The 23,557-nt window shown below is 35.3% G+C and overlaps 1 protein-coding gene across 9 annotated transcripts in view; it reads left to right on the top strand.

Moving 5' to 3' along the window:
* ZNF644 (zinc finger protein 644) overlaps positions 1-23,557 on the top strand; it is a 114,161-nt gene that overhangs the window by 26,457 nt on the left and 64,147 nt on the right. For 8 of the 9 annotated variants that reach the window (XM_027114295.1, XM_027114303.1, XM_027114301.1 and 5 more), the window contains one exon: positions 9,287-9,347. In XM_027114295.1, coding sequence (XP_026970096.1) covers positions 9,304-9,347 — 44 coding nt within the window. In that variant the 5' untranslated portion in view covers positions 9,287-9,303. Of the gene's footprint in view, positions 1-9,286; positions 9,348-23,557 lie in introns of those variants that run through there. The other variant, XM_027114299.1, reaches the window with a different exon arrangement.

The raw sequence follows: 23,557 nt of genomic DNA, 5'->3' as shown, positions 1-23,557 counted from the left end.
TCTTTACTCTTTTAGTTATAAATGACAATGGTTTTTTTGTGTTTATTATTATCATTCTAACCTTCTTAATTTGAGATTTGACTTTATTTTTTCCCTGCTTATTATTATTTGCATATTCTGATATTTTAAATAGATTTATTGAAGTACCTTTGACATATAATAAATCACACGTTTAAAGTGTGCAGTTTGAACGGGTTTGATATCTGTATACATCCATGAAATCATCACTACAAGATAATAAACATATCCTTTATCCTCAGAGGTTTCCTTGTGCCCCTTTGTAATCCTTTCCTATTTATTGCTCCTCCCCTAATGCCCAGACAATGACCGATCTGCTTTCTGTCATTTATGGAGTAGTTTGAGTTTTCTAGAATTTTATGCAGACGAAGCTATGCAGTGTGAAATCTTTTTGTCTGCATTTTTTTTTCACTCAGCATGATTATTTTCAGATTCATCTGTGTTGCATGTGTCATTAGTTAAATTCTACTTATTCCATTTTACAGATATGATTTAAGGATTAGTGCTAGACATTTTTTCCCTCAGCTTTTGGCTATTACAAATGAAGGTGATTATTTGTATGTAAGCCTTTGTGTGAACATATGCTTTCATTTCTTTGGGTAAATACCTAGGAGTAGGTGTATGTTTGACATTTTAAGAAATGGTGAAACTGGGCCTTCCTTGGCGGTCCAGTGGTTAAGACTTCTCCTTCCAGTGCAGGGGGTGTGGGTTCGATCCCTGGTCAGGGAGCTAAGATCCCACATGCCTCGTAGCCAAAAAACCAAAACATAAAACAGAAGCAATATTGTAACAAATTCAATAAAGAGTTAAAAAACAATACTAAAAAAAAAAAAAAGACACATTGAAACTGTTTTTACAAAGTGATTGTACCATTTTATCTTCCTGTATGTGTGAGTTAGAGTTTCAGTTCCTTCACATGTTCACTTGGTATGGTCAGCCTTACTAACTTTAGCCATTCTTGTAGTTGTGTAGTGATAACTTGTTGTGGATTTAATTTGCATTTCCCTATTGACAGATGATACTGAGCATGTTTTCATGTACTTACTTGTCATTCATGTATCTTTGGTGAAGTGCTGCTTCAAATCTTCTGCCCATTTTATAATTGGGTTGGTTGTTTTGTTGTAATTGAAGTTTTAAAAACAGATTTATTGGGATATAATTGACATGCAGTGAAATACACATATTTAAAGTGTACAGTATGATAAGTTTTGAGATACATATATATACACTCAGGAAGTCAACACCACAAAACAGGATAATGAATATATTTATCACCCCCGAAAGTTTCCTCTTGCCACTTTGTAATTCTTCCCTCTTCAGCTACGTTCCCCTTTTGGGTCTGTCTTTCAAAAGCATTTAATCTAGGGTTGCTATAGTTAGTGCTGCCTGACTTAAGAGGTTTTATACTCTTTCTAAAGGGAATAGGCATTATTTCTGACTTTGTGTGAGACTAGGGCAATAATCCCTCTCATCCTTTTGAGTGGCTCTTTCCTTCACCTTGGGTAGTTTCCACACAGGCTTGTTCTAATCGTTATGCAGCTGAATACTTAAGGGTGTGGTAGCTCTGTGCAGTTGTCTTCTCTCCAGTATTCTGCCCTGCAATCTCTAGCTGTCATGGCTTCATTGGACTTCCAGCTGAGTCTCCTCAGTTCAGGGAGACCATCATATTCTACCTGGGTAGCTCTTCCCTGGGGGGCTGTATTTTCTTCAGGTGGTAAGTTGGGAATGTTGGAAGGCTCACCGCATTTGTTTCTCTTCTTTTAGGGTTCACCATCAGTGACTGCCTAATACCTGAAAACTTTCATTTCATATATATTTTTTGGTTTCTTAGGCTTTTCAGGTGGAGGCAACTTCAATCCTTGCTATTCCATCTTGGCCCTTGTATGTAATTTTTTCTTGATATTTCTTTGTTTTTTTAACTTGTAAAATACACAACATTAAATTTACAATCTTAACCATTTTTAGTTGTACAGTTCAGTAGTGTTAAGAATATTTGTGCTGTGCAGCCAGATCTCTAGAACTTTTTATTTTGTGAAACTGAAACTCTACCATTAAACACTAATTTTATCCCCCCCCTGCCCCATCCTTAACCCTTGGCACCTACCTTTCTACCTGTTTTTTCTGTTATCTTGACTATGTTAGATAATTCATACAAGTGGAATCATACAATATTTGTTATTTTGTAATTGGCTCATTTCACTTAGCATAATGTCCTCAAGTTCATCCATGATGTAGCATGTAACAGGATTTTCTTCGTTTTTAAAGACTACATAATATTCCATTGTATGTATATACTGCATTTCCTTTATCCATTTATCTGTCGATGAACAGTTTGTTTCCACCTCTTGAATAATGTTACAAGGAATATGGATGTGTAAATATCTCTTTGAGATCCTACTTTGAAATATTTTGGTATATACCCAGAACTGAGATTACTGGATCATATGCTAATTCTGTTTTTAATTTTTTGAGGAACTGCCATACTATTTTCTGTAATTGTTACACCATTTTACATTCCCACCTACACTGCACAAGAGTTCCAATTCTCTGTATCCTTTCCAAAGCTTATTATTTTCTTTTCTTTCAGTAGTGGCCATTCTATTGAGGTGTGAAATGATATCTCATTGTGGTTTTGTTTTTTTTTTTTTTGCGGTACGCAGGCCTCTCACTGTTGTGGCCTCTCCCGTTGCGGAGCACAGGCTCCGGACGCGCAGGCTCAGCGGCCATGGCTCACGGGCCCAGACGCTCCGCGGCATGTGGGATCTTCCCAGAACCAGGGCACGAACCCGCGTCCCCTGCATTGGCAGGCAGACTCTCAACCACTGCGCCACCAGGGAAGCCCCTCTCATTGTGGTTTTGATTTGTATTTTTCTTGAACATCTCTTCATATACTCTTTGAACATTGGTATATGTTTTTTTGATATTTGTCTATTCAGATCTTTTGCCCATTTTTTAATCAGGTTGCTTTGGGTTTTTTTGTTGTTGTTGAGTTGTAAATGTTACTTACATATTTTGGATATTTAACCCCTTATCAGGTATATGATTTGTAAAAATTTTCTCCCATTCTGTAGATTACCTGTTCACTCTATCTATTGATTCCTTTGAAGAAGAGGCGTTTTTAAGTTTGTGGTAGTCCACTTTGTCTGTTTTTGCTTTTGGTGTCATATCCCAAACTCAATCTCATGAAGCTTTTTGCCTTTTTTTCAGAGTTTTAGCTCTCATGTTTATGTCTTTGATCTATTTTGAATTAATTTTTTAATGTTGTATTAGGTAGAGATCCAACTTCATTCTTTTGCATGTTTTGATCCAGTTTTCCCAGCACTGTTTATTTCCCAGCACTATTATAAATGGGATTGTTTCATAATTTTGTTTTTCATATTGTTCATTGTTAATATGTAGAAGCACAACTGATATTTGTGTATTAGTTTTGTATCCTGCAGTTTTGCTGAAACCATTTATTAGTTTTAACATTTTTTAAAGAAGTTTTAACATTTTTAAAAGAATTTTTAACATTTTTTAAAGAATCTTTAGGACTTTCTATGTATAAGAGCATGTCATCAGCAAACAGGTAATTTTACTTCTACTTTTCCAATTTGTGTGCCTTTTATTTTGTCTTCTTGTCTAATTGCTCTGGTTTGTACTTCCAGTATTGTGTTGAGTAGAAGTAGCAAGTGTGGGCATCTTTACTTTCTTTTTGCTCTTAGAGAGAAAACTTTCAGTCTTTCACTGTAGGGTATGATGTTAACTGTGGGCTTTTCTCATGTGGCTTTTACTATGTTGAAGTGGTTTCCTTCTATTTCTAGTTTATTGCATGTTCCTATCATAAAATGGTATTGAGTTTTGTCAAATGCTTTTTCTGCATCAATTGAGGTGGTCACGTGGTTTCTATCCTTCCTTCTGTTAATATGATGTATTGCATCAATTGATTTTTATTTGTTGAACCATCCTTGCATTCCAGGAATAAATCCAGTTTGGTCATGGTGAGTATCATTCTTTTGATGTGCTAATGAATTCAGTTTGCTGGTATTTTGTTGAGGATATTTGCTGATATTCATCAGGGATATTTGTCTGTAGTTTTCTTTTCTTGTTGTGTCTTTGGCTTTGGTATCAGGGTAATGCTGACCTCATTACCCTGAATGAGAATGAGTTTGTGCATGTTCTTTTATCTTCAGTTCTTTAGAAGAGTTTGAGGAGAATTCTTCTTTAAATGTTCGGTAGAATTATCCAGTGGAGTCATCTGGTTCTTCTTTTTTTCATTGAGAGGGTTTTGATTACTGCTTCAATCTCCTTACCTAGTTTCAGGTCCGATCAGATATTTTAGTGCTTCCTGATTCAGTCATCATGGTCATGTGTTTCTAGGAATTTATCTGTTTCTTCTAGGTTGTCCAATTTGTTGGCAGCTAATTGTTCATAGTAATGTTTTATAATCCTTTTGGTATTTGTTGTAATGTCCCCTCTTTCATTTGTAATTTTATTTGAATCTTCTCTCTTATTTTCTTAGTCTAGCTAAGAATTTGGCAATTTTGTTGATCTTTTAAAAAACAAACTCTTGGTTTTGTTGATTTTTCCCCCCTATTTCTGTTCTTTATTTTATCTCTGCGTTATTCTTTATTATTTCCTTCCTTTTGCTAACTTTTGGTTTAGCTTGGTCTTATTTAAGTATAAAGTTAAGTTGATGATTTAAGATCTTCCTTTTTTAACGTAAGCATATAAACTTCCCTCTTAGTACTGCTGTCACCGAATCCCATTAGTTTTGACATGTTGTGTTTTCATATTTATTTGTCTCCTAATATTGTCTAAATTCTCTTGAGATTTCTTCTTTGACCCATTGGTTGTTTAAGAGTTAGTTGTTTAGTTCTTGTATTTGTGGATCTTCCTGTTTTCCTTTGCTTTTGATTTCTAGTTTCATTTCATTGCGGTGAGAGAAGATAGTTTGCATGATTTCAGTCTTAAATTTGGTTAAGACTTGTTTTTGTGGCCTACCTTATACATATTTTTGATGTGTTATGTTTACTTCAGGGTTTAATTCTGAAGACTTTTCTAATTTGTCAATGTTTAATTTTCTAAAATATGTTCATGCCTTTTCAATATACTTAAAATACTTGAAAAATGAAGACATTACTTTTTATTTATTTTTTAAAATAAATTTATTTATTTATTTATTTTTGGCTGCATTGGGTCTTTGTTGCTGTGCACAGGCTTTCTGTAGTTGCAGCGAGCAGGGGCTACTCTTCATTGCAGTGCATGGACTTCTCATTGCAGTGGCTTCTCTTGTTGCGGAGCACGGGCTCTAGGTGTTTGGGCTTCAGTAGTTGTGGCACATGGGCTTAGTTACTCTGCAGCATGTGGGATCTTCCCAGACAAGGGCTCGAACCTGCGTCCCCTGCACTGGCAGGCGGATTCTTAACCACTGTACCACCAGGAAAGTACCAATATTACTTTTTAGAAATTTTAGATTTATAGAAAATTTGAAAAGAATAATACAAAGACTTCCCACACTGTCCTTCTTCCCCCATGCACACTTTGTTTTCTCTATTATTAACAACTTACTTTAGTCTGGTACAATTGTTACAGTTAATAAACCAATATTGTTACATTGTTATTAACTAAAGAACATAGTTTATTCAGATTTCCTTAGCTTTTACCTGATGTTCTTTTTCTCTTCCAGGATCCCATCTAGGATACTGCATTACATTTAGTTGTCATTTCTCTTTAGGCTCTTTAAGGCTTTGTTTTTGATGACTTGACAGTTTTGAGGAGTATTGGTTAGGCATATCGTAGGATTTTCCTCTACTGGAATTTGTCTGATGTTTTTCTCATGATTAGACTGGGATTATGGGTTTTGGGGAAGATATATTTGACATTTTAGTTTGCAGTTTTCTCTTAAAATGTACCTTTTGAGGTAAAACCAGTTATATCAGTTACTTTAAGTGTTTTCTCTTTTCTATATCCCCCTTCCAGTATTCACCTAAAGAATATCCTAATTATATTACACTTTTAAGGTATGGATTGAAAAGGAACTTTCTATCAAACTTCCTTATAAAATCCACCTTTTAAAAAAATATAGTGTTTAAAATGGCCTGGTTTGTCTCTTTGGGGAACAGATACAATTAAAAGTGGGTTTTTCCCCCCAGACTTTGAAATATAACTGTGAGCAGAACAAGATAAAAAAATTAAACAGCTAAAGTCAAAGTTAGTTATTGTGTGTAGTATTTGTGTATGCTTTTGTTTTATTTATTGTGCTAAATGTACATATAATGAAATTTAACATTTTAAACATTTTAAAGTGTATAGCTCAGTGGCATTATGTACATTCACTTTGTTGTGCAAACATGTACCTCCTTTTGTATTAGTCGGCTAGGGCTGCTATAATAAAAAAACACAGACGAGGTGGCTTAAACAACAGAAATTTAATGTCGCACAGGTCTGGAGGCTAGAAGTCCAAGATTCGAGAGTTAGGTTTGGTTTCCACTGATTCCTGTCTCCTTGCAGATGGCTGTTTTCTCATGGCCTTTCCTCTGAGCCTGCATCCCTGGTGTCTCTGTCTCTTCTTATAAGGACACCAGTCATATTGGATTAGGGCCCTACCCTTATGACCCTATTTAACCTTAATTACCTCCTTACAGGCCCTATCTCCAAATACAGTTACATTGGGAGTTAGAGCTTCAACATGGGAATTTTATGGGGACACAGTTCAGTCCATAGCATCTTTTATGTAGTGCGTCTAATTTATCTCCCAGAAAACCTGCCATCATCATTAATATATTAGTTTCCTAGGCTGCTCTCACAAATTATCAAAAACTAGGTTGCTTAAAATAATAGAAACTTAATTCTATCACAGTTCTGGAAGCCAGAAGTCTGAAGTCTATCACTGGGCAGAAATCAAGGTGTCAGCAGTGATGATCTCTCTCCAGACTCTATAGGAGAATCTGTTCCTTGCCTTGTCTCAATTCTGGTAGCTGCTGGCATTCCTGGCTTTGGCTGCAGTCTTTAAGGCCAGTGTTTTCAAATCTCTTTCTGCTCTGTCTTTACCTTCGCTGTGTATAGTCAGGTGTCTCCATGTCCCCTTCTTTATAAGGATACATGTGATTGTATTTAGGGCCCATCCAGATGATCCAGGATAATCTCTCCATCTCAAAATCTTTCACTTAATCACATCTGTAAAGACACTTTTTTTTCTTTTGCTATATAAAGTAAAACTTACAGGTTCGAGGGAGTAGGATGTGGATATCTTTTGTAGGACCATTTTTTAGCCTATCATACTGAGCAACTCATAGTAGACTTCTGATGTTCCCACTTTGATTTATAGTTTGTAATAGGTCTCAGTATCTAGTTCTGGGTGGGTAAAGGCTGGTGGCAGTGGGTGGCAGAATATTCTCATCTCTTCTAGACATTATGCAAAAAATTCTAGGCCTGTGTTCTCAGTGGGTGGTCCCAGAAGTGTCAGCATCAGCATCACTTTAGGAACTTAGAAATACAAATGATCAGGCTTCAGTCTTAGACCTGCCAAATCAGGAACTCTGAAGGTAGGGCCTAGCCACCTCTGCATAACAAGCCCTCTGGGTCATTCCAATGCACCCTGAAGTTTGAGAAATACTTTTCTAGATTATTGACATTATCAGTATTAAAACCATATTCCCTATCCTCTCCAAAGTTTTTCTGCTTAATGCTAATACTAAAATTAGTCTAGGATTTATTGTCCACAAACTTTGTTTTCTGTAGAGATACAAACATTTTGTACCAATTCTTGGTACTGATAATCAGTGAAATTAATTCATTTACTCAATAAAAGTTTGCCCTGGGCTAACTTTTGTCAGTTGTATTTTACTTAGATGTAGTCATTTTATAAAGTAATGTTACTGGGATCCAGAAGTGATATGAATTTTTTCTCTAGTCCTTGAAAATGTGGATAAACTCATTAGCCTGAATTTTACTTTATCTTCTGTATCCCTGTGTACATTTGGGGATACAATACAAAATTTGTAATCTTTCATTCTGCCTACATTGTTAGGCTTTTATTATGTGCTATCCAGTGAAAGTGCTGAAGTGAGATAAATGAATTCTTTTCCTCAGTGTGTCCACATTGTAGCTCAGAAAACACACAGGTAAACAGAATTGATATAGAGCTATCACTAGTTGCTATCACAATTGAGAAACACAGCTTTACATAGTTGAAGAAGTTAAAGAAGGATCTGCCAGGGTGACTGAGCTAAATATCGAAAAACTAGTAGAAAGGTGTTAGCAAGGTTAAGGAGAGATAGAAAGTAGGTATAGTTCACCATGTGAAAAGGCAGGAAAGCTGAGAGAGCATATGGGCTCTTCTGGGAGTTGAAGGGGTTTAGTATAGTAGAAACGTGGAATGAAGGGGAGAGTAAAGATTGGGGATAAATAGATGAAGCTTGGGTCATTGATGAGTACTGTTGAAGGCCTTGAGGCATAGATGTGATGTCTTCAGGGTAACCATTGCAAAGTGATTACTTACATAGTTTTGGGAAGGATGAATTTGAGAGGATAGTGAGTCTAGAAATAGAACAGTTACAGTAATCTAGGTGAGAATAGTAGTAGATATGGTGGTGCCATTTTTTGAGAATAAACATTCAGAAGAGTAACAACCTGGTTTTAGGAATGGGGGAAAGGTGATGTGTAGAGTTCCGGGTAAGATATATTGAGTTTCATCATTTGTGAAGTGTGATACAATTAGGGGTGGGTAGATTTTTGACAAGTAAATTTTCAGTGGAGTGTTGGGGTGGAGGTCACCTTATACTAGATTGAAGGCTAAATTGAGGAAGCAGGAGAGTATCAATATACACTATTCTCTAGAATAATCTTTCCTGGCATTTAGTAAGTATTTAATCAGTGTTAGCCATTATTATGGCTATTAACATACAATTTTATGCCATCTCATGTTTTTTTTTTTTTTCTTCAACTTTTTGGTGTATTTTTTGGTATGTATGTAATAATATTAGATAAACATTGATATAGATAGAAGTGTGTGTTTTATTAACAAGTAATAATTTTAATTATGCTATTGCCATACTATTAATATTAATGAAGACAAGAGAACTAAAAAGTTTGAATAGATCATTTGAATAGATCATTTGAATAGATGATTGTTCCTCAAAAAATGGTACTTAGCAATAGTTTCCTGAAGATTACTGTAATAATTCAATTTATAGTTTTTAATTTAAAAGAATAGTGTATCATAGATGTATTTATTCATACCCGAAGGAAAAAAACTAAATGATTGCCTTTACATGTATTCTTTCAGGTTTGATTTAATTTCGAATGAGATTGTTCTTGCAACGAGATGTTAATAAGACAAAATCAAGGTAAGTAGAAGACAACTTTGTTAAATATTACATATCAAAGTAGGAATAATACAAAAAATTTATGTTTAAAAAGTGTGCCTCCAAATCCAAAATCAATGAGTTTTTAAATTAAATTTTGAAATACAAAGAACCAACTTTTTGATGCACTTGGTCTAGTTGATTTGATGGAAGTGAAAATACAGCTGTCAAATTGTGAAACTAAAGTATGCAGTTTCCAATGACTATTAAACATGTTCAGAAATCAAGTTGATGTTTGGTTTAGCCACTCGGAAACCAGTTCAGTAAGAGATTTGCTAGGTTACTTCAGTGTTCCCTTCTTAGTGGGTTATAGTACTTGAGTAGTCTTTGCTTTTGTAAGTTTTACTTCCTTATTTCCATTAACAAAGAAAGCACTTCTACAGTTGTTTAAATTTGCCAAATTATGACTTCTTTATGTTAATATAATGTTCAGAATTATAAATGATTGTTTTAATATTTTTTGTATCTCTACTGAATGACTTTTCTAATTTAGCATTCTGATTTATTTTCATTTTTTAAGACTGTTGACTTCAGAAAATTGAATTGTGATCATGTACTTTTGGTCTGATATGTGAAAGATTGCTTTTTTAATAATATAAGTTTTTGAAATGTTAAAAAGGTGCATTTACTATCTGTTGGTAAGTGAACATGGCTTCAGGATATAAACATTAAAAAAGAATACTTTGATTACATTGCAGTTAAGTTGGGTCTTTCTAAATCTAACTAGATGTTTCAGCTGTGAAGAACTTGCTGATCTCAATGGTTGAAAAAAAAAAAAAAAAAGCCTAGGATGAGAAGTGCTGTAGTTGAATAATGTGCAGTTAAATAGTGTATTCTCAATTAGTGGTTTAGGCATAATCTGAAGGAAAGTTTCCATTTTATTGGTATTATGTAGTAACAATAGTAGTGGTAGTGTGGAGAATACTTATTGTATTAAGTGCTTCTCACGCCTTATTAATCTTTATGGTACCTCCTATAAGGCAGGTACTGCTGTCTAGAAAATTTTTTTTTTTGGTTAATAGTGAGCTATTTCTTTTTCTTTAGAAACTTTATTTTCACAGCATTTATTATAAGGAACACTTGCCTGTATATCTTTCTGAAGGGGAGAAGAAGCTAGATTTTTGTACTTAAAGTCTTCTAGTGATTTTTGTTTGCTAGTTGAGTATGGTGTCTATTAGAATGTTTGTTCTGATTTCTTACAAGTTAGATATTGCTCATGGGGTGACACTGGTTTAACTTATTCTGATTTTATTCCAGCACAATTATATATCACTTTTCTTTTTTGGTTAAGGTATAATTTACATTTTTATTAAGTTATGTATGGTAAAATGTACAAAATTTAAAGTATAGAGCTGAATGAGTTTTTATGTATATGTTCACATGTATAACCACCAATGTAATTTAAGATGTAGAACACTGTTCATTGTCCCAGAAAGTTCCTCGTGCCCTTTCCTTTCCAATCCAATAGCCTTTCCCCCAAGGTAAGCATCTTTCTGAATTCTGTCAGCATAGCTTAGTTTTACCTGTTCTTGAACTTTATGTACATAGAGTTATATAATATGTACTCTTTTGTATCTGGCTTTTTTCATTCAACATAATGTTTCTGAGTTTCCTCCATGTTGTTATGAGTACCAGTAGTTTATTATTTTTTATTGCTGAGTAATATTCCATTGTATGAACATAATTTTGTTTATTGTATTCTCCATGACTCTGACCTCACTTGCCAACTTTCTACACTGCTTTCCTTCGTCTAGTTGTCTCCTTCATTGTCCCCCATCACCTGCACAATAAAATGTAAACTCATAACGTGGTATATAATGATCTCACTGCAGCTATTCCAGAATGCCTAGAATTATCTGAATAAACCAAATATGATGTTCATAGTGTTAGTTTTAGTTCTGTGTATATGTTGTCACTCTTTCCTACCCCCTTGCCTCCCCAACTGCTAATATATTTTCTCCTGGTTGTCAGCTAATCTCCTGAAATAGTCCATCTCAAGCATCATCTTGTCCTTTGAGCCAGACCTGGCCATACTGCAGTAGTCTGTTTTCCTTACTAGACTGTGAGCTCTTTGAAGGTAGATACCATCCATGTCTTATTTATCTTAGTAGCACAGTGCCAGAGTACTGTGTATACTTACTGATTTGTTAAACATAGAACAGCCAACAGAATTCTCTCTCTAACACTAGGGGTTCAGAGTACTGGCTGGAATGGGATGAGAGCATTGGCACTTCAGTTGCTGTTGGACTATAGGAAGGAGCCAATGAAGGCAATCCAAAAGTAACATTATAGGCATTTTGGAAAGGGAAATAAAATATCCTCCTAGTCTTCTTTCAGTCCAGTTGGAATAAAATGGCTAATAATGTTCTTAGTCCAGACCTTAAGGAAGATTATTGTCGTTGATTTTGATTACTCTTTCCAAATAAAGGCATTAATCCATGCTATGGAAATTGGAGTATTTGCTACTAGAAGTATTCTCTTTGTAAGTTCCTACTAGTTATTTCTTTCATTTAAAGATTTTAAAAGATGTGTTAGACTAGTACAAGTAGAAGATTAAGAAGACTGGTCACATCTTTAAGAAGTGAAGAAAACTTTTCCTCATTTTCCTGGGGGTAAAAAACTGTTGGAGTGGAGGAAAAAATTGAATCATAGTCTGGAATCGTAACATTTTTGATTCCTATAGCTTAGGAAGCTTGCTGTTTGCTGAGAAGTATTTTTAAAGATTATGTTTTATCATTATAGATCTGTAATTTATATAAACAATATGCTTTCTTAAGAAATGAAACTTTAAAAAAATTTTAAAGCATTTTGCGCTAGTTTTCTTCTTTGAGGTTTGGAATTGGGCTAGTTGGGTTGGCTATCGTAGTCACCTGGGTGGTTTTTATGCCTGAAGCTTTATTGCCTTCTAGCAAGTCCAAAGCAAGGAGAGGTTCTTCCCTACTGGGATCAATTTGTTGCTTTCCCTCTCTGCAGCTTCTACCATAAAGCTTGAACACAGAGTTGGGCATTGACCCCATCTCATGCTGTTCCTTCTGTCTCCCTGCAAGGACTTTTCTTAGACACAGATTCTTATCAAATGTAGAACCTTGGTTATTTCTTTTATCTCATCCTGGATGTAAAGTGTGTTTAGTTCTCTTGTTGATAAAATTTGAGTATTGAGAGAAGTTTACCCTTGAGATTGCTTGACTTATGTGTCTCTAAGAGATTTTAGATTAGTTTTTCTTCTCAGAGGCTGACAGGTATACCTCGGTTTCAGACACTTCCTCTTCATTTTGTACTTCAATATTTAACACAGTCAGATGCTGCTAAGCTTTTTTATTTTTCAGAATTCCTGAATCCAGGGATTTAAAGTTCTTTATGAATGTCTTATATTAGTTTAATTTCATTAATTTCCAAATTAACCTTTCCGTGCTTCCATTCTTTAGTAGTACTGTAGATGTGCTTCCCTTTGTTGTACTGTGAAAAAGAAAACGTTTTAATTAATGAAATTGTTTGTTTCTAATTCTAGATAAGATTGCACAATGTACATTCAGCCTTTTCCAAATATATTGCCAAGTAACATTTAGTATTTTCAAAGCTTTATCTTTTTATATAAAAGCCACATATGCTTATATGTATAAGCAGACAGTACAGAAATATTTAAAATAAGAAGTAAAACTCTCCTCTCGCTCAGCCCTGTACTCCCCATAAGTTGTCCAAAATGGCTGGTATGTATTCTGCCTTGTTTTGTCACTGTTTTCCAATATGTCTTGGACATTTTTTTCGTATATGCATTACATGTAATATAACTGTTTCCTTCTTAATAAACACTTGGGTAAATCTCAGGGGTTTTTTTTGCTGCTAGAGCAGTGCTGCAGTAAATATTCTTAACTATATCATTGTGATTGTGTGAGAATGTCTATAGGATAACTTGTAGCAATGGATTACTGGGTCAATGGATGTGTACACTTTAATTTCTGATATATATACTGCAGATGAGATTGTACCACTTAATATTCTATTAGCAGTTTTTGAGAATATTTGTTTTCCCAGACCCTGCTAAATATTAACCAGTGTTTTAATCTTTGCTAGTCTGATCATTGAAAAGTGGTATTTATTTGACTGTGCATTTCTTTGTGAGATTCTCAAAGGCTTGAAATATCACCTTCATCATAGCTTAATCCATTGAGAACATATAATTTGCAAACGATTTTTTTTATTGTTAAATCCATCAATTAACATACCTTCATGTTTTATGTACTGCCTTCAGTTACTTAATATTGAATAACCAGATTGTCTTCTTTGTTCCCTTCATAAAGCTATTTATTTAGGATAACTATTTTCTTATGATGAATTTCTTTATAGTTTGCTACAAACTAATGTTAGCATAGTCTGTAGAAAGAAAATAAAAGCCATTACTAAGTATTAGGTAAATTAAGTCTAGATTAATAGCATGCTGCCAAAATCTGTTGTCTGTTGGAACTCAAGCATTTGAAAACTTTCCTTGTTTGTCATCATTTTTTTGCTGCCTTCAGCAGTAAAAAAAAAAAATGTGGCAAACGTCATTCAAATATGTAAACAGTAAACCATAAAACTGTCCTGTCAGACCAAACAATTTTGGAATTGCTGTAGTTTAGTCTTCTATAGTAGGTCTAAACTGTAAATAAAGGTGCTAAATAAAACAAGGCATTCAGTAAGCCTTTATTGAAACCTAACGTTCTAGGCACTATGCTATATGTTAAGTATGCATTGGTAATTAGAATCTCAGTTCTGTATAATTAATTATGTCATGAACAGAATACTGACTGGTATGTATAGGGGAGTATAGTGGGACTAAGGAGGGAATTTTGAAGGAAGATAATGAGAAAGGCTTTATAGAAGAGGTGATATTTGAATTGTACCCTGAAGGAAAGAATAGAATTTTGATTGTAGGATGACCTTGGGAAAATATGGACAGAGAGGGTATAAACTGAAGCTCTTATTTTAGTTTCCAGAAATTATTTTGTAAAACAGTTTCATTTAACTGGATGTCCATATTGTCAGAGTTACTGATATTTTCTTAAGTGTACTCAAGTTTACAATTTACTACAGCCTAGGAATTCATTGCTTGAACTACTTCCTTGTTTGGCTTTTTCAAACTTTTTTTTACCAAGTCTGATTTTGAACCCACCAAGAAATAAATTATACTGTAAAAGGCTCCATACTGATCATTAATTTAAATATTATAATATTACATTTAAGGGTATGAGGTTCATAATAAGAAAAGAAAAACAACTGGCTTGAGGTCAGGTAGATAGTTGCAAAGATGGAATTAGAACCTGTCTTCTGACCTCTGATCTACTGTTCTTTTGAGATGACCATTAAAGCAGACATTTGAAACCTTTTAGAGTCTTCTAGCTAGGCTGAGGACTGTGGGCCTGTCACGCGATGGTAAATATCTGTTTAATGTTTTGTTGATTCATTCAGTGTTTTATGCACTGGTTGCTATAGTTAAATTGGTTTTGGCTTATACTTGATACTAGTTACTAGTCTGAGGAGGAAAGATGACTCAATATGTAATTACAATCAAATGTGATTAATGTTGTGATAGTCTGTGTCCTGGATTACAAAGACCATGTCTGTTTTATTTATTGATATATAAGCACTTAGGACAGTATGTTTATTAAATGATAAAGATTTATTGAATGACTAAATGGAAATATGGAAAGGCCTCCCAGAAGAAGTGACACTTAAACTAAAACTTGGAGGAACTTTTGGTGATTTGTCAAGATAAAAAGTTGGGGAAAGACTGTTGTTAGTAGAGGAAGTGGCACGTGGAAAGGATGAGAGGTAAGAGAAAGGGAAGATTGGTGGAACTGAAAGAAATATGGTATGTCTTGAGTGTAGTGTTCTACGTGCAGTAAGGCTGAGAGGAGTGGCTAGTGTCAAGAGATAAGACAGAGTAAGGCTTGAGCTCTTTTATTGAGGGTCTTATAAGTCACTTTAAGGAAGTTGGATTAACAGAGTAATGAGACGCCATTCAAGGAGTTTAAGTGTGAGGACGTGATGTGATCAGATCAGGGTTTTAGAAATGTGGAGAATTAAAATGGAGAACAAATTAGTGGAGAAGCTAGATTGGAATCAGGTTGACCCATTTGTAGGGGGAGGCTGCTGGCCTGACTTTAGAGTGGTTGTACTGGAAAAGGTGTAGTTGGATTTGAGAGAGATTTAGACAAGAAAATAGATCAGCTTTGGTGATGAAGTGTAAAGGAATTGGTGGTAGGAGAGTAAGGAAGGAGTTGAGGATGATATCCATGTTTCTGGCCTGGCAGTCGTGCAATATTCACAGATAGGAACGGTGGAGAAGAAGCAGGTTTATAGAGAACAAGAGCTAAATTTTAGCTATATTGAGCTTGAAGTAGCTCAAGACATCTGAGTGGAAATGTCAGGTGGCAGTTAGATGCAGGAGACCTGTAACTTAAAGAGATCTGAGAGTCATGAGCATTAAATCTTCATAATATCTCACAAATTTATTTTTTGTTTTGTCTCTCTCTGCAAGATATTACAAAGCATCTTTATATATGAGCTATTCAGTTGACCTAAAGATTGTTGAAAATGAGTTGCTCCGTATAAATTTATGAGCTGCTGTTTTTACTAGATTCTAGTCTCTGCTTACTCTTAATTAAACAAGATTTAATACCATTAATGAACAATTAATCATACTATTGATGGCAATAGTCTTACCAAAGATACTTGAATAGCCTAAGGATATATTAAATGTGTTAAATCTTGGATTTCCATTAATAGTGTCTAATACATATTAGCTAAATATGAACTCTGATATTTGATAATTTAGATATTTTCCTGCCTGTGTAACAAAGTTTAGGTTAAAATGGTCATGAAGTCTTTTTTTTTTGAATATTTATTTATTTATTTTCTTTCTTTTGGCTGCGTCTGGTCTTAGTTGTGGCACGCAGCAGCTTTGTTGAGGCATGCGGGATCTGTCATTGCAGCGCACATGGGCTCTTTGTTGTGGCGCGCTGGCTTCTCTCTAGTTGTGGTATGTAGGTTTTCTCTCTCTAGTTGTGGTGCACGGGCTCCAGAGTGCGTGGGCTCTGTAGTTTGTGGCACGCAGGCGCTCTCATTGAGGCACGCGAGCTCAGTAGTTGTGGTGTGCGGGCTTAGTTGCCCCGCGGCATGTGGGATCTTAGTTCCCCCACCAGGGATCAAACCCGTGTTCTCTGCATTGGTAGGCGGATTCTTTACTAGTGGACCACCAGGGAAGGTCCTGGTCATGAAGTCTTTAGGTTAATTGTGATTCAGCAAATCATTAGGAAAAAAGGTATATGTGACAGTAGGACTTCGCCTACTTTGTTCACCGTTGTATATCACCATCTAGAGCCGTTCTTGGCACAGAGAAACTCAATAAGCATTTCTTGAATAATCAGTCAATGTTTACGTATAACGTTTAATATCTAATCGAATTTTATTTTTAGTCAAATGACAGGCGTGGCAGACAAGTTAGTTCTTCCAACTTAAAAGATTATTCTTTTACTTGAGTAATATTTCCCCCCTTAAATTACCCTGTAACCATTCATATTCATACTGCCTTCCTTCCATTCCAACAAACATATTTCACTTTCTAATCAGAAATATTTTTTTTACTAAATTTATTTATTTTATTTATTTATTTTTGGCTGTGTTGGGTCTTCGTTGCCGTGCACGGGCTTTCTCTAGTTGTGGCGAGCAGGAGCCACTCTTCGTTGCAGTACGTGGACTTCTCACTGCGGTGGCTTCTCTTGTTGCAGAGCACGGGCTCTAGGCGCTTAGGCTTCAGTAGTTGTGACGCCCAGGCTCAGTAGTTGTGGCTTGCGGGTTCTAGAGTGCAGGCTCAGTTACTGTGGCATACGGGCTTTAGTTGCTCCACGGCATGTGGGATCTTTCCGGACCAGGGCTTGAACCCATGTCCCTTCCATTGGCAGGTGGATTCTTAACCACTGCGCCACCAGGGAAGCCCTAATCAGAAATATTTTTAATGACATTATTGAAACATGTCTTCTACTAAAATCACAATCAGTTTGGATACTTTCATTTGTGTATTCTAACATCACCATATTTAAACTGAATTAGTCACCTTTACTCTCAAAACCTGTTCTTGCTAGCGCCCCATTCTCTTGTCATTGAGACCAAAATCCCTCTGAATATTTACATTGCTTACTTTCTGTCTTAAAGATTCGGTCAGTTACTAGGTCTTTTTGCTTTTACCTTGTCAGTGTAATGTGTATCTTTCCTTTCCATTTCCATTGCTGTTTTGTTTATCCTCTCTATTGTATTCATCTGAGAATGCTATGTCTTTGCTCACTTCATTTTATTTCTGTAAGATCATTTGATTCAGTTTTTTAGGAAGTTACCCTAATTACATTATTTGCTCAAAAAAAAAAAAAAACAATTTAACAACTCCTTAAGGATAAATGTTAATTTTTATTCATTTATCTTTTTTGGCGGTACGCGGGCCTCTAACTGCTGTGGCCTCTCGTGTTGTGGAGCACAGGCTCCGGATGCGCAGGCTTAGCGGCCATGGCTCACAGGCCCAGCCGCTCTGCGGCATGTGGGATCTTCCTGGACCGGGGCATGAACCCGCGTCCCCTGCATCGGCAGGCGGACTCTCAACCACTGCACCACCAGGGAAGCCGCAAATTTTAATTTTTAGATCTTACATTCAAGAGCTTTCAAATTCATGTTCCAGTCAATTTTAATGTTTCATCTCCTACTATTTTTTTAAATAAACATTTTGCTGTAGCCTAATTGATTATCATTGTTCTTGGAAAATCCTGACACTTTCACAGTTACTCATATCACCACTCTCATCCTCAGTTCATCTGTACCCTTGAAATTTAACTCATCCAAGAAAGTTCAACTTAAATCTTGGCTCTGTCTTGAGGACAAAGTCCCTAGGAAGTTACTTTCTCTGTGTATCTGTGATGATTGTAAACTGAATAACCTATTGATTCAATGAGTTAAAAGCATGACAAGATAATAAATAAGATACTAAATAATAACATCTCCTACAGTACCCTTGGCAGGTGATAGGCTCATATTTTTTGACTGACTGATTAAAACTTAAACTATGATAACCTTAGATTTATTTCATAAACAAAAGTTTATAGAGTGTTTACTGTCTCCACAGTTGACAAACAAGCAGATTTTTAAAATCTGATTGATTAAAACCAAAACCATGATAAGCCCAGATTTCTTTTATTTAACATTATATAGTGCTTACTATATGCCAGGCATTGTTATAAGTACTTTATAAAATATCAACTCAATCCTCAGTTTTCAGGTAAAGAAACTGGGATACAATGAGTTAATTGACTTAGCAGTGGAAGGGCTGAGAATTGAATCAGGTAGTCTAGCTTCAGAGTCTGTGCTCTTAAAGGCTTTTTATACTGCCTCTCATAAGAGCTGTGGAATAATTTTGCTATGAAGAAAAGAAACCATGCGTAAAAAGGTGTAATCAAATATGTAGTCTTATCTCATTTAGACTCTCACTCATTTCTCCTTCACCCTCAGGAGAAGGTATTATTTTGGAGCAATAATACAGTATTGTTGCCCAACTACTCTCATTGGTAATTTTATTTTTTTTTCATTGATAATTTTAAAAACATTAATGTTGATACACTTTCACACTTAGAAAAGTTACTAGATAGTATAAAGTGCTCCTCTGTACTCATACCCAGATTCACCAGTTAACATTTTGCGACATTTGCTTTATTTGTGTTTTCTTTATCTGTATCTATACACGTATTTATTTGTTGTCATTTTTCTCCTGAACTATTTGAGACGAATTTGCAGACATCATGTCCACTTATCTGTGAATACTTCAGGATCTATTTCCTAAAAATAAGGACTCTGTCAGGAAATGTACCATTGGTGCATGTATTATTGTCCTATCTAATCCATAGCTCATGTTAAAACTTTACCAGTTGTTTCAGTAATGTCCTTTATATCATCTTTTATTTCTCTTTAATGATCTTGGCATTTTTGAAGAGGGCAATTTAATTTTGATGTAACTATAGTTTCACATGCAGTTAAAAGAAATAATACAGAGATCCCTGTACCCTTTACCTAATGGTAACATCTTGCAAAAACCGCAATACAATATACCCAGGATACTGACTCTGATATAGTCAAGTTATGGAACACTTCCCTCACAAGAACCCCGAGGGATGCCTTTTTATAGCCAACTTGCTTCCCTTCTCCTGGTCCCCTAATCCCTTGTAACTAGTAATCTGTTTGCCATTTTTATAATTTTGTCATCCCAAGAATGTTGTACAAATGGAATCATACAGTATATAATCTTTTGGTATTGGCCTTTTTCAATCTGCACAATTCCCTCAAGATTCATACAAGCTACTGTGTACATCGATTCATTCATTCCTTTTTATTCTGAGTAGTATTCCACAGTGTCAGTGTACCACAGTTTATTCACCTATTGAAGGACGTCTGGGTCAATTCCAGTTTGGGGATATTATGAATAAAGCTAATATGAACATTTGTGTATAGGTTTGTATGTAAACATCAGTTTTCATTTCTGTAGAATAAATGCCCAAGAGTGCAATTGCTGGGTTGCATGCTAGTTGCATGTTTAGTTTTATCAGAAATGGCCAAATTGTTTTCCAGCAGTGTATAAATGATCCAGTTTCTCCACATCTTTGCCAACATTAGGTGGTAGATGTCACTTTTTTTTTTTTTTAGCCATTTTGAAAGGTGCGTAGTGATATCTCAGTGTGCTTTTTTTTTTTTAATTTATTTTATTTATTTATTTATTTTTACGGTACGCGGGCCTCTCACTGTTGTGGCCTCTCCTGTTGCGGAGCACAGGCTCTGGACGCTCAGGCTCAGCGGCCATGGCTCACGGGCCCAGCCACTCCACGGCATGTGGGATCTTTCTGGACTGGGGCACGAACCCGTGTCCCCTGCATCGGCAGGCGGCCTCTCAACCACTGCGCCACCAGGGAAGCCCTCACTGTGCTTTTAATTTGCATCTCCCTAATGGCTAATGATGCTCAACATCTTTTCCTGTGCTCATTTGCATTTTTATATTCTCTTAGGCAAAATATCCGTTCATGTCTTTCACCCATTTTCTTATTGGGTTTTTTTGTTTTTTTTATATTGAGTCTTGAGAGTTATATACTCTACCCACTAGTCCTTTGTCAGATACGGGGCTTGTAAATGCTTTCTCCTGTTCTGTGGCTTGTGTTATCTTCTTAACATGGTCCTTTGCAGAGTAGAAGTTTTAAATTTTGAGAGGCCCATCAATATTTTCTTTTTGAATTGTGCATTTGGTGTCAAGTCTAAGAACTCTTTACCCTAGATCCCGAAGATGTTTTTTGTTTTGTTTTGTTTTCTAAAAGTTTTATAGACTTGCATTTTACATCCAAGTTCATAGTGATCCATTCTAAATTAATTTTTTACAAGTTGTAAGACTTAATTCAAGGTTTTTTTTTTCTTTGCCTATGAGCATCTAATTGCTCTAGGACCATTTTGTTGCAAAGGCTACCTTTCCTCTGTTGACCTGTTTTTGGATCTTTGTCGAAAATCAGTTGGGCATACTGGTGTGGATCTATTTCTGGGTTCTCAGTTCTGTTCCTTTGATCTATATGTCTATCCAATAGCATGCTGTTTTGACTACTGTAGCTGTATAATAGGCCTAATTTAGGGTAGAATGATTCATCCCACTTTATTCTTACAGATTGTTTTAGCTATTCTAAGGCCTGTATCCTTTCATATAAAGTTTAAAATAAGCTTACATGTATCTACCAAAATCTTTCCTGGGATTTGATAGGATTTGCATTAAACCTATAGATTGATTTGGGAAGAATGAAATTGAAATCTTTACTATATTGAGTCTTCAATCTATCTTCCATTTATTTAGGTTGATTTTTTTCATCAGCATTTGTAATTTCAACATACAGATATTTTACATGTTTTGTTAAGTTTGTACCTGAGTGTTTCATTTTATTTGGATTGATTGTTAGTGGTGTTGTGATTTTAATTTCAGATTCTGTATGTTCATTGTTAGTATATAGAAATGCAATTGCTTTTTTTCCTTTGAGGGAAAATTCACCTAAAATACATTATTAATTTTAAAGTATAAAATTCAGTGACCTTTTAGTGAATTTGCAATATTGTGCAACCATGATACTTCGACACTCCCAAGGAGGAGATCCTGTACCCGTTAAGCAGTCACTATTCATTCCTCCCTCCTCCCAGCCCCTGGCAACCATGAATCTGCTTTCTATCTCTGTGATTTTCCCTATTCTATATATTTCATGTAAATAAGATCATACAGTATGTAACCTTTTGTGTCATGTTTATTTCACATAATGTTTTTTAGGCTCATCCACTTTGTAGCAGATGAGTACTTTATTCCTGTTTATGCCTGAGAAACATTCTATTGTATGACTATGCTAATTTCTTTATCCATTCGTCTGGTCTGTGGATGGGCATTTGGGTTGCTTACACTTTTAGGCTATTGTAAATAGTGCTGCTGTGCACATTTGTGTACCTTTGTTTGAATATCTGTTTTTAATTCTTTTCTATATATACGTAGAAGTGGAATTAATGGGTCATGTGATAATTCTGAGTTTTAACTTCTTGAGGAACCGCCACACTTTTCCATGGTGACTGCACCATTTTATATTCCCACGAGGAATGTACAAAGATTCCTATTACTCTGTATCCTTGCTAACATTTATTATTTTTCAATTTTTGGGTTATAGGCATCCTAGTGGGTATGAAGTGGTGTCTTATGGTGGTTTTGGTTTGCATTTCTTAAATGACTAATGAGGTTGATCATCTTTTCATGTGCTTCTTGACTGTTTATAGATTGTCTTTGGAGAAATGTCTATTTAAGTCCTTTGCCCATTTAAAAAATTGGATTGTTCATCTTTTTGTTGTTGAGTTGTAGGGATTCTTTTTATATTCTGGAGACTAGACGCTTATCAGAAAAATAATTTGCAAATATTTTCTCCCACTCTGTAGAGTGTCTTTTCATTTCTTAATGTGCTTCGATGCACAAAAGTTTTCAATTTTGATGAAGTCCAATTTATTGTTTTGTTTTTTGTTGCTTTTGTCATATCTAGGAATCCACTGTGAAATCCAAGGTCACGAAGACTTATTCCTATGCTTTCTTCTAAGAGTTTTATAATTTTAGCTCTTATATTTAGGTCTTTGATCTATTTTGAATTAATTTTTGCATATGGTATGAGGTAGGAGTCCAACTTTATTCCTTTGGATGTGGATATCCAGTTATCCCAGCATCATTTGTTGAAGAGACAAGACTTTTCCCATTCAGTGGTCTAATGCCCTTATTGAAAATCAGTTGGCTATTGATGAATGGATTTATTTCTATACTTTACATTCTATTCCATTGGTATATCCTTATGTCAGTACCACATTTATTACTGAAGCTATGTAGTAAGATTTGATTTCGGAGATTGAGTCCTCTTTGTTCTTCATTTTTAAGATTGTTGTACTGGCTATTTGGGATCCCTTGCAAATTCATATGAACTTTAGGATCAGCATTTCTTTTTTTTTTTCTTCTTTTTTTTTTTTTGCAGTATGCGGGCCTCTCATTGTTGTGGCCTCTCCCGTTGCGGAGCACAGGCTGCGGACGCGCAAGCTCAGCGGCCATGGCTCACAGGCCCAGCCGCTCCGCGGCATGTGGGATCTTCTCGGACCGGGGCACGAACCGTGTCCCCCGCATTGGCAGGCAGACTCTCAACCACTGCGCCACCAGTGAAGCCCCAGGATCAGCATTTCTATTTCTGACAAAAACACTGTTGGAATATTGATGAGGATTGCACTGAATCTGTAGATGGCTTTTAGGTGGTAGTATTGCCATCTTAACAATATAAAGTCTTTCAGACCATGAACACAAGATACAGGATGTGTTTTCATTTATTTATGTCTTCTTTAATTTCCTTTAACTATGTTTTTTAGTTTTTTGTGTATTAATTTGCTTCTTTATTTAAATTTTTCTCAAGTATTTTATTCTTTTTGAAGCTATTGTAAATGGAATTTAAAAATTTCATTTTCAGATTTTTCATTGCAGCTGATTTTTCTATATTCATGTTGTATATTGCAGTTTTTTCTGAACTTGTTTATTAGCTCTAATAGGTTTTGTGTGTGTGTGTGTGTATTATTTAGGGTTTTCTTTATATAAGGTCATG

The sequence above is a fragment of the Aethalodelphis obliquidens genome, unplaced genomic scaffold (assembly GCF_003676395.1).
Source record: "Aethalodelphis obliquidens isolate GAN/ISIS:26980383/991018 unplaced genomic scaffold, ASM367639v1 scaffold13, whole genome shotgun sequence".
In the NCBI taxonomy this organism is placed as follows: Eukaryota; Metazoa; Chordata; class Mammalia; order Artiodactyla; family Delphinidae; genus Aethalodelphis; species Aethalodelphis obliquidens.
Note: the sequence above shows the minus strand (reverse complement) of the source record. Positions and strands in the feature narration are given on the sequence as shown.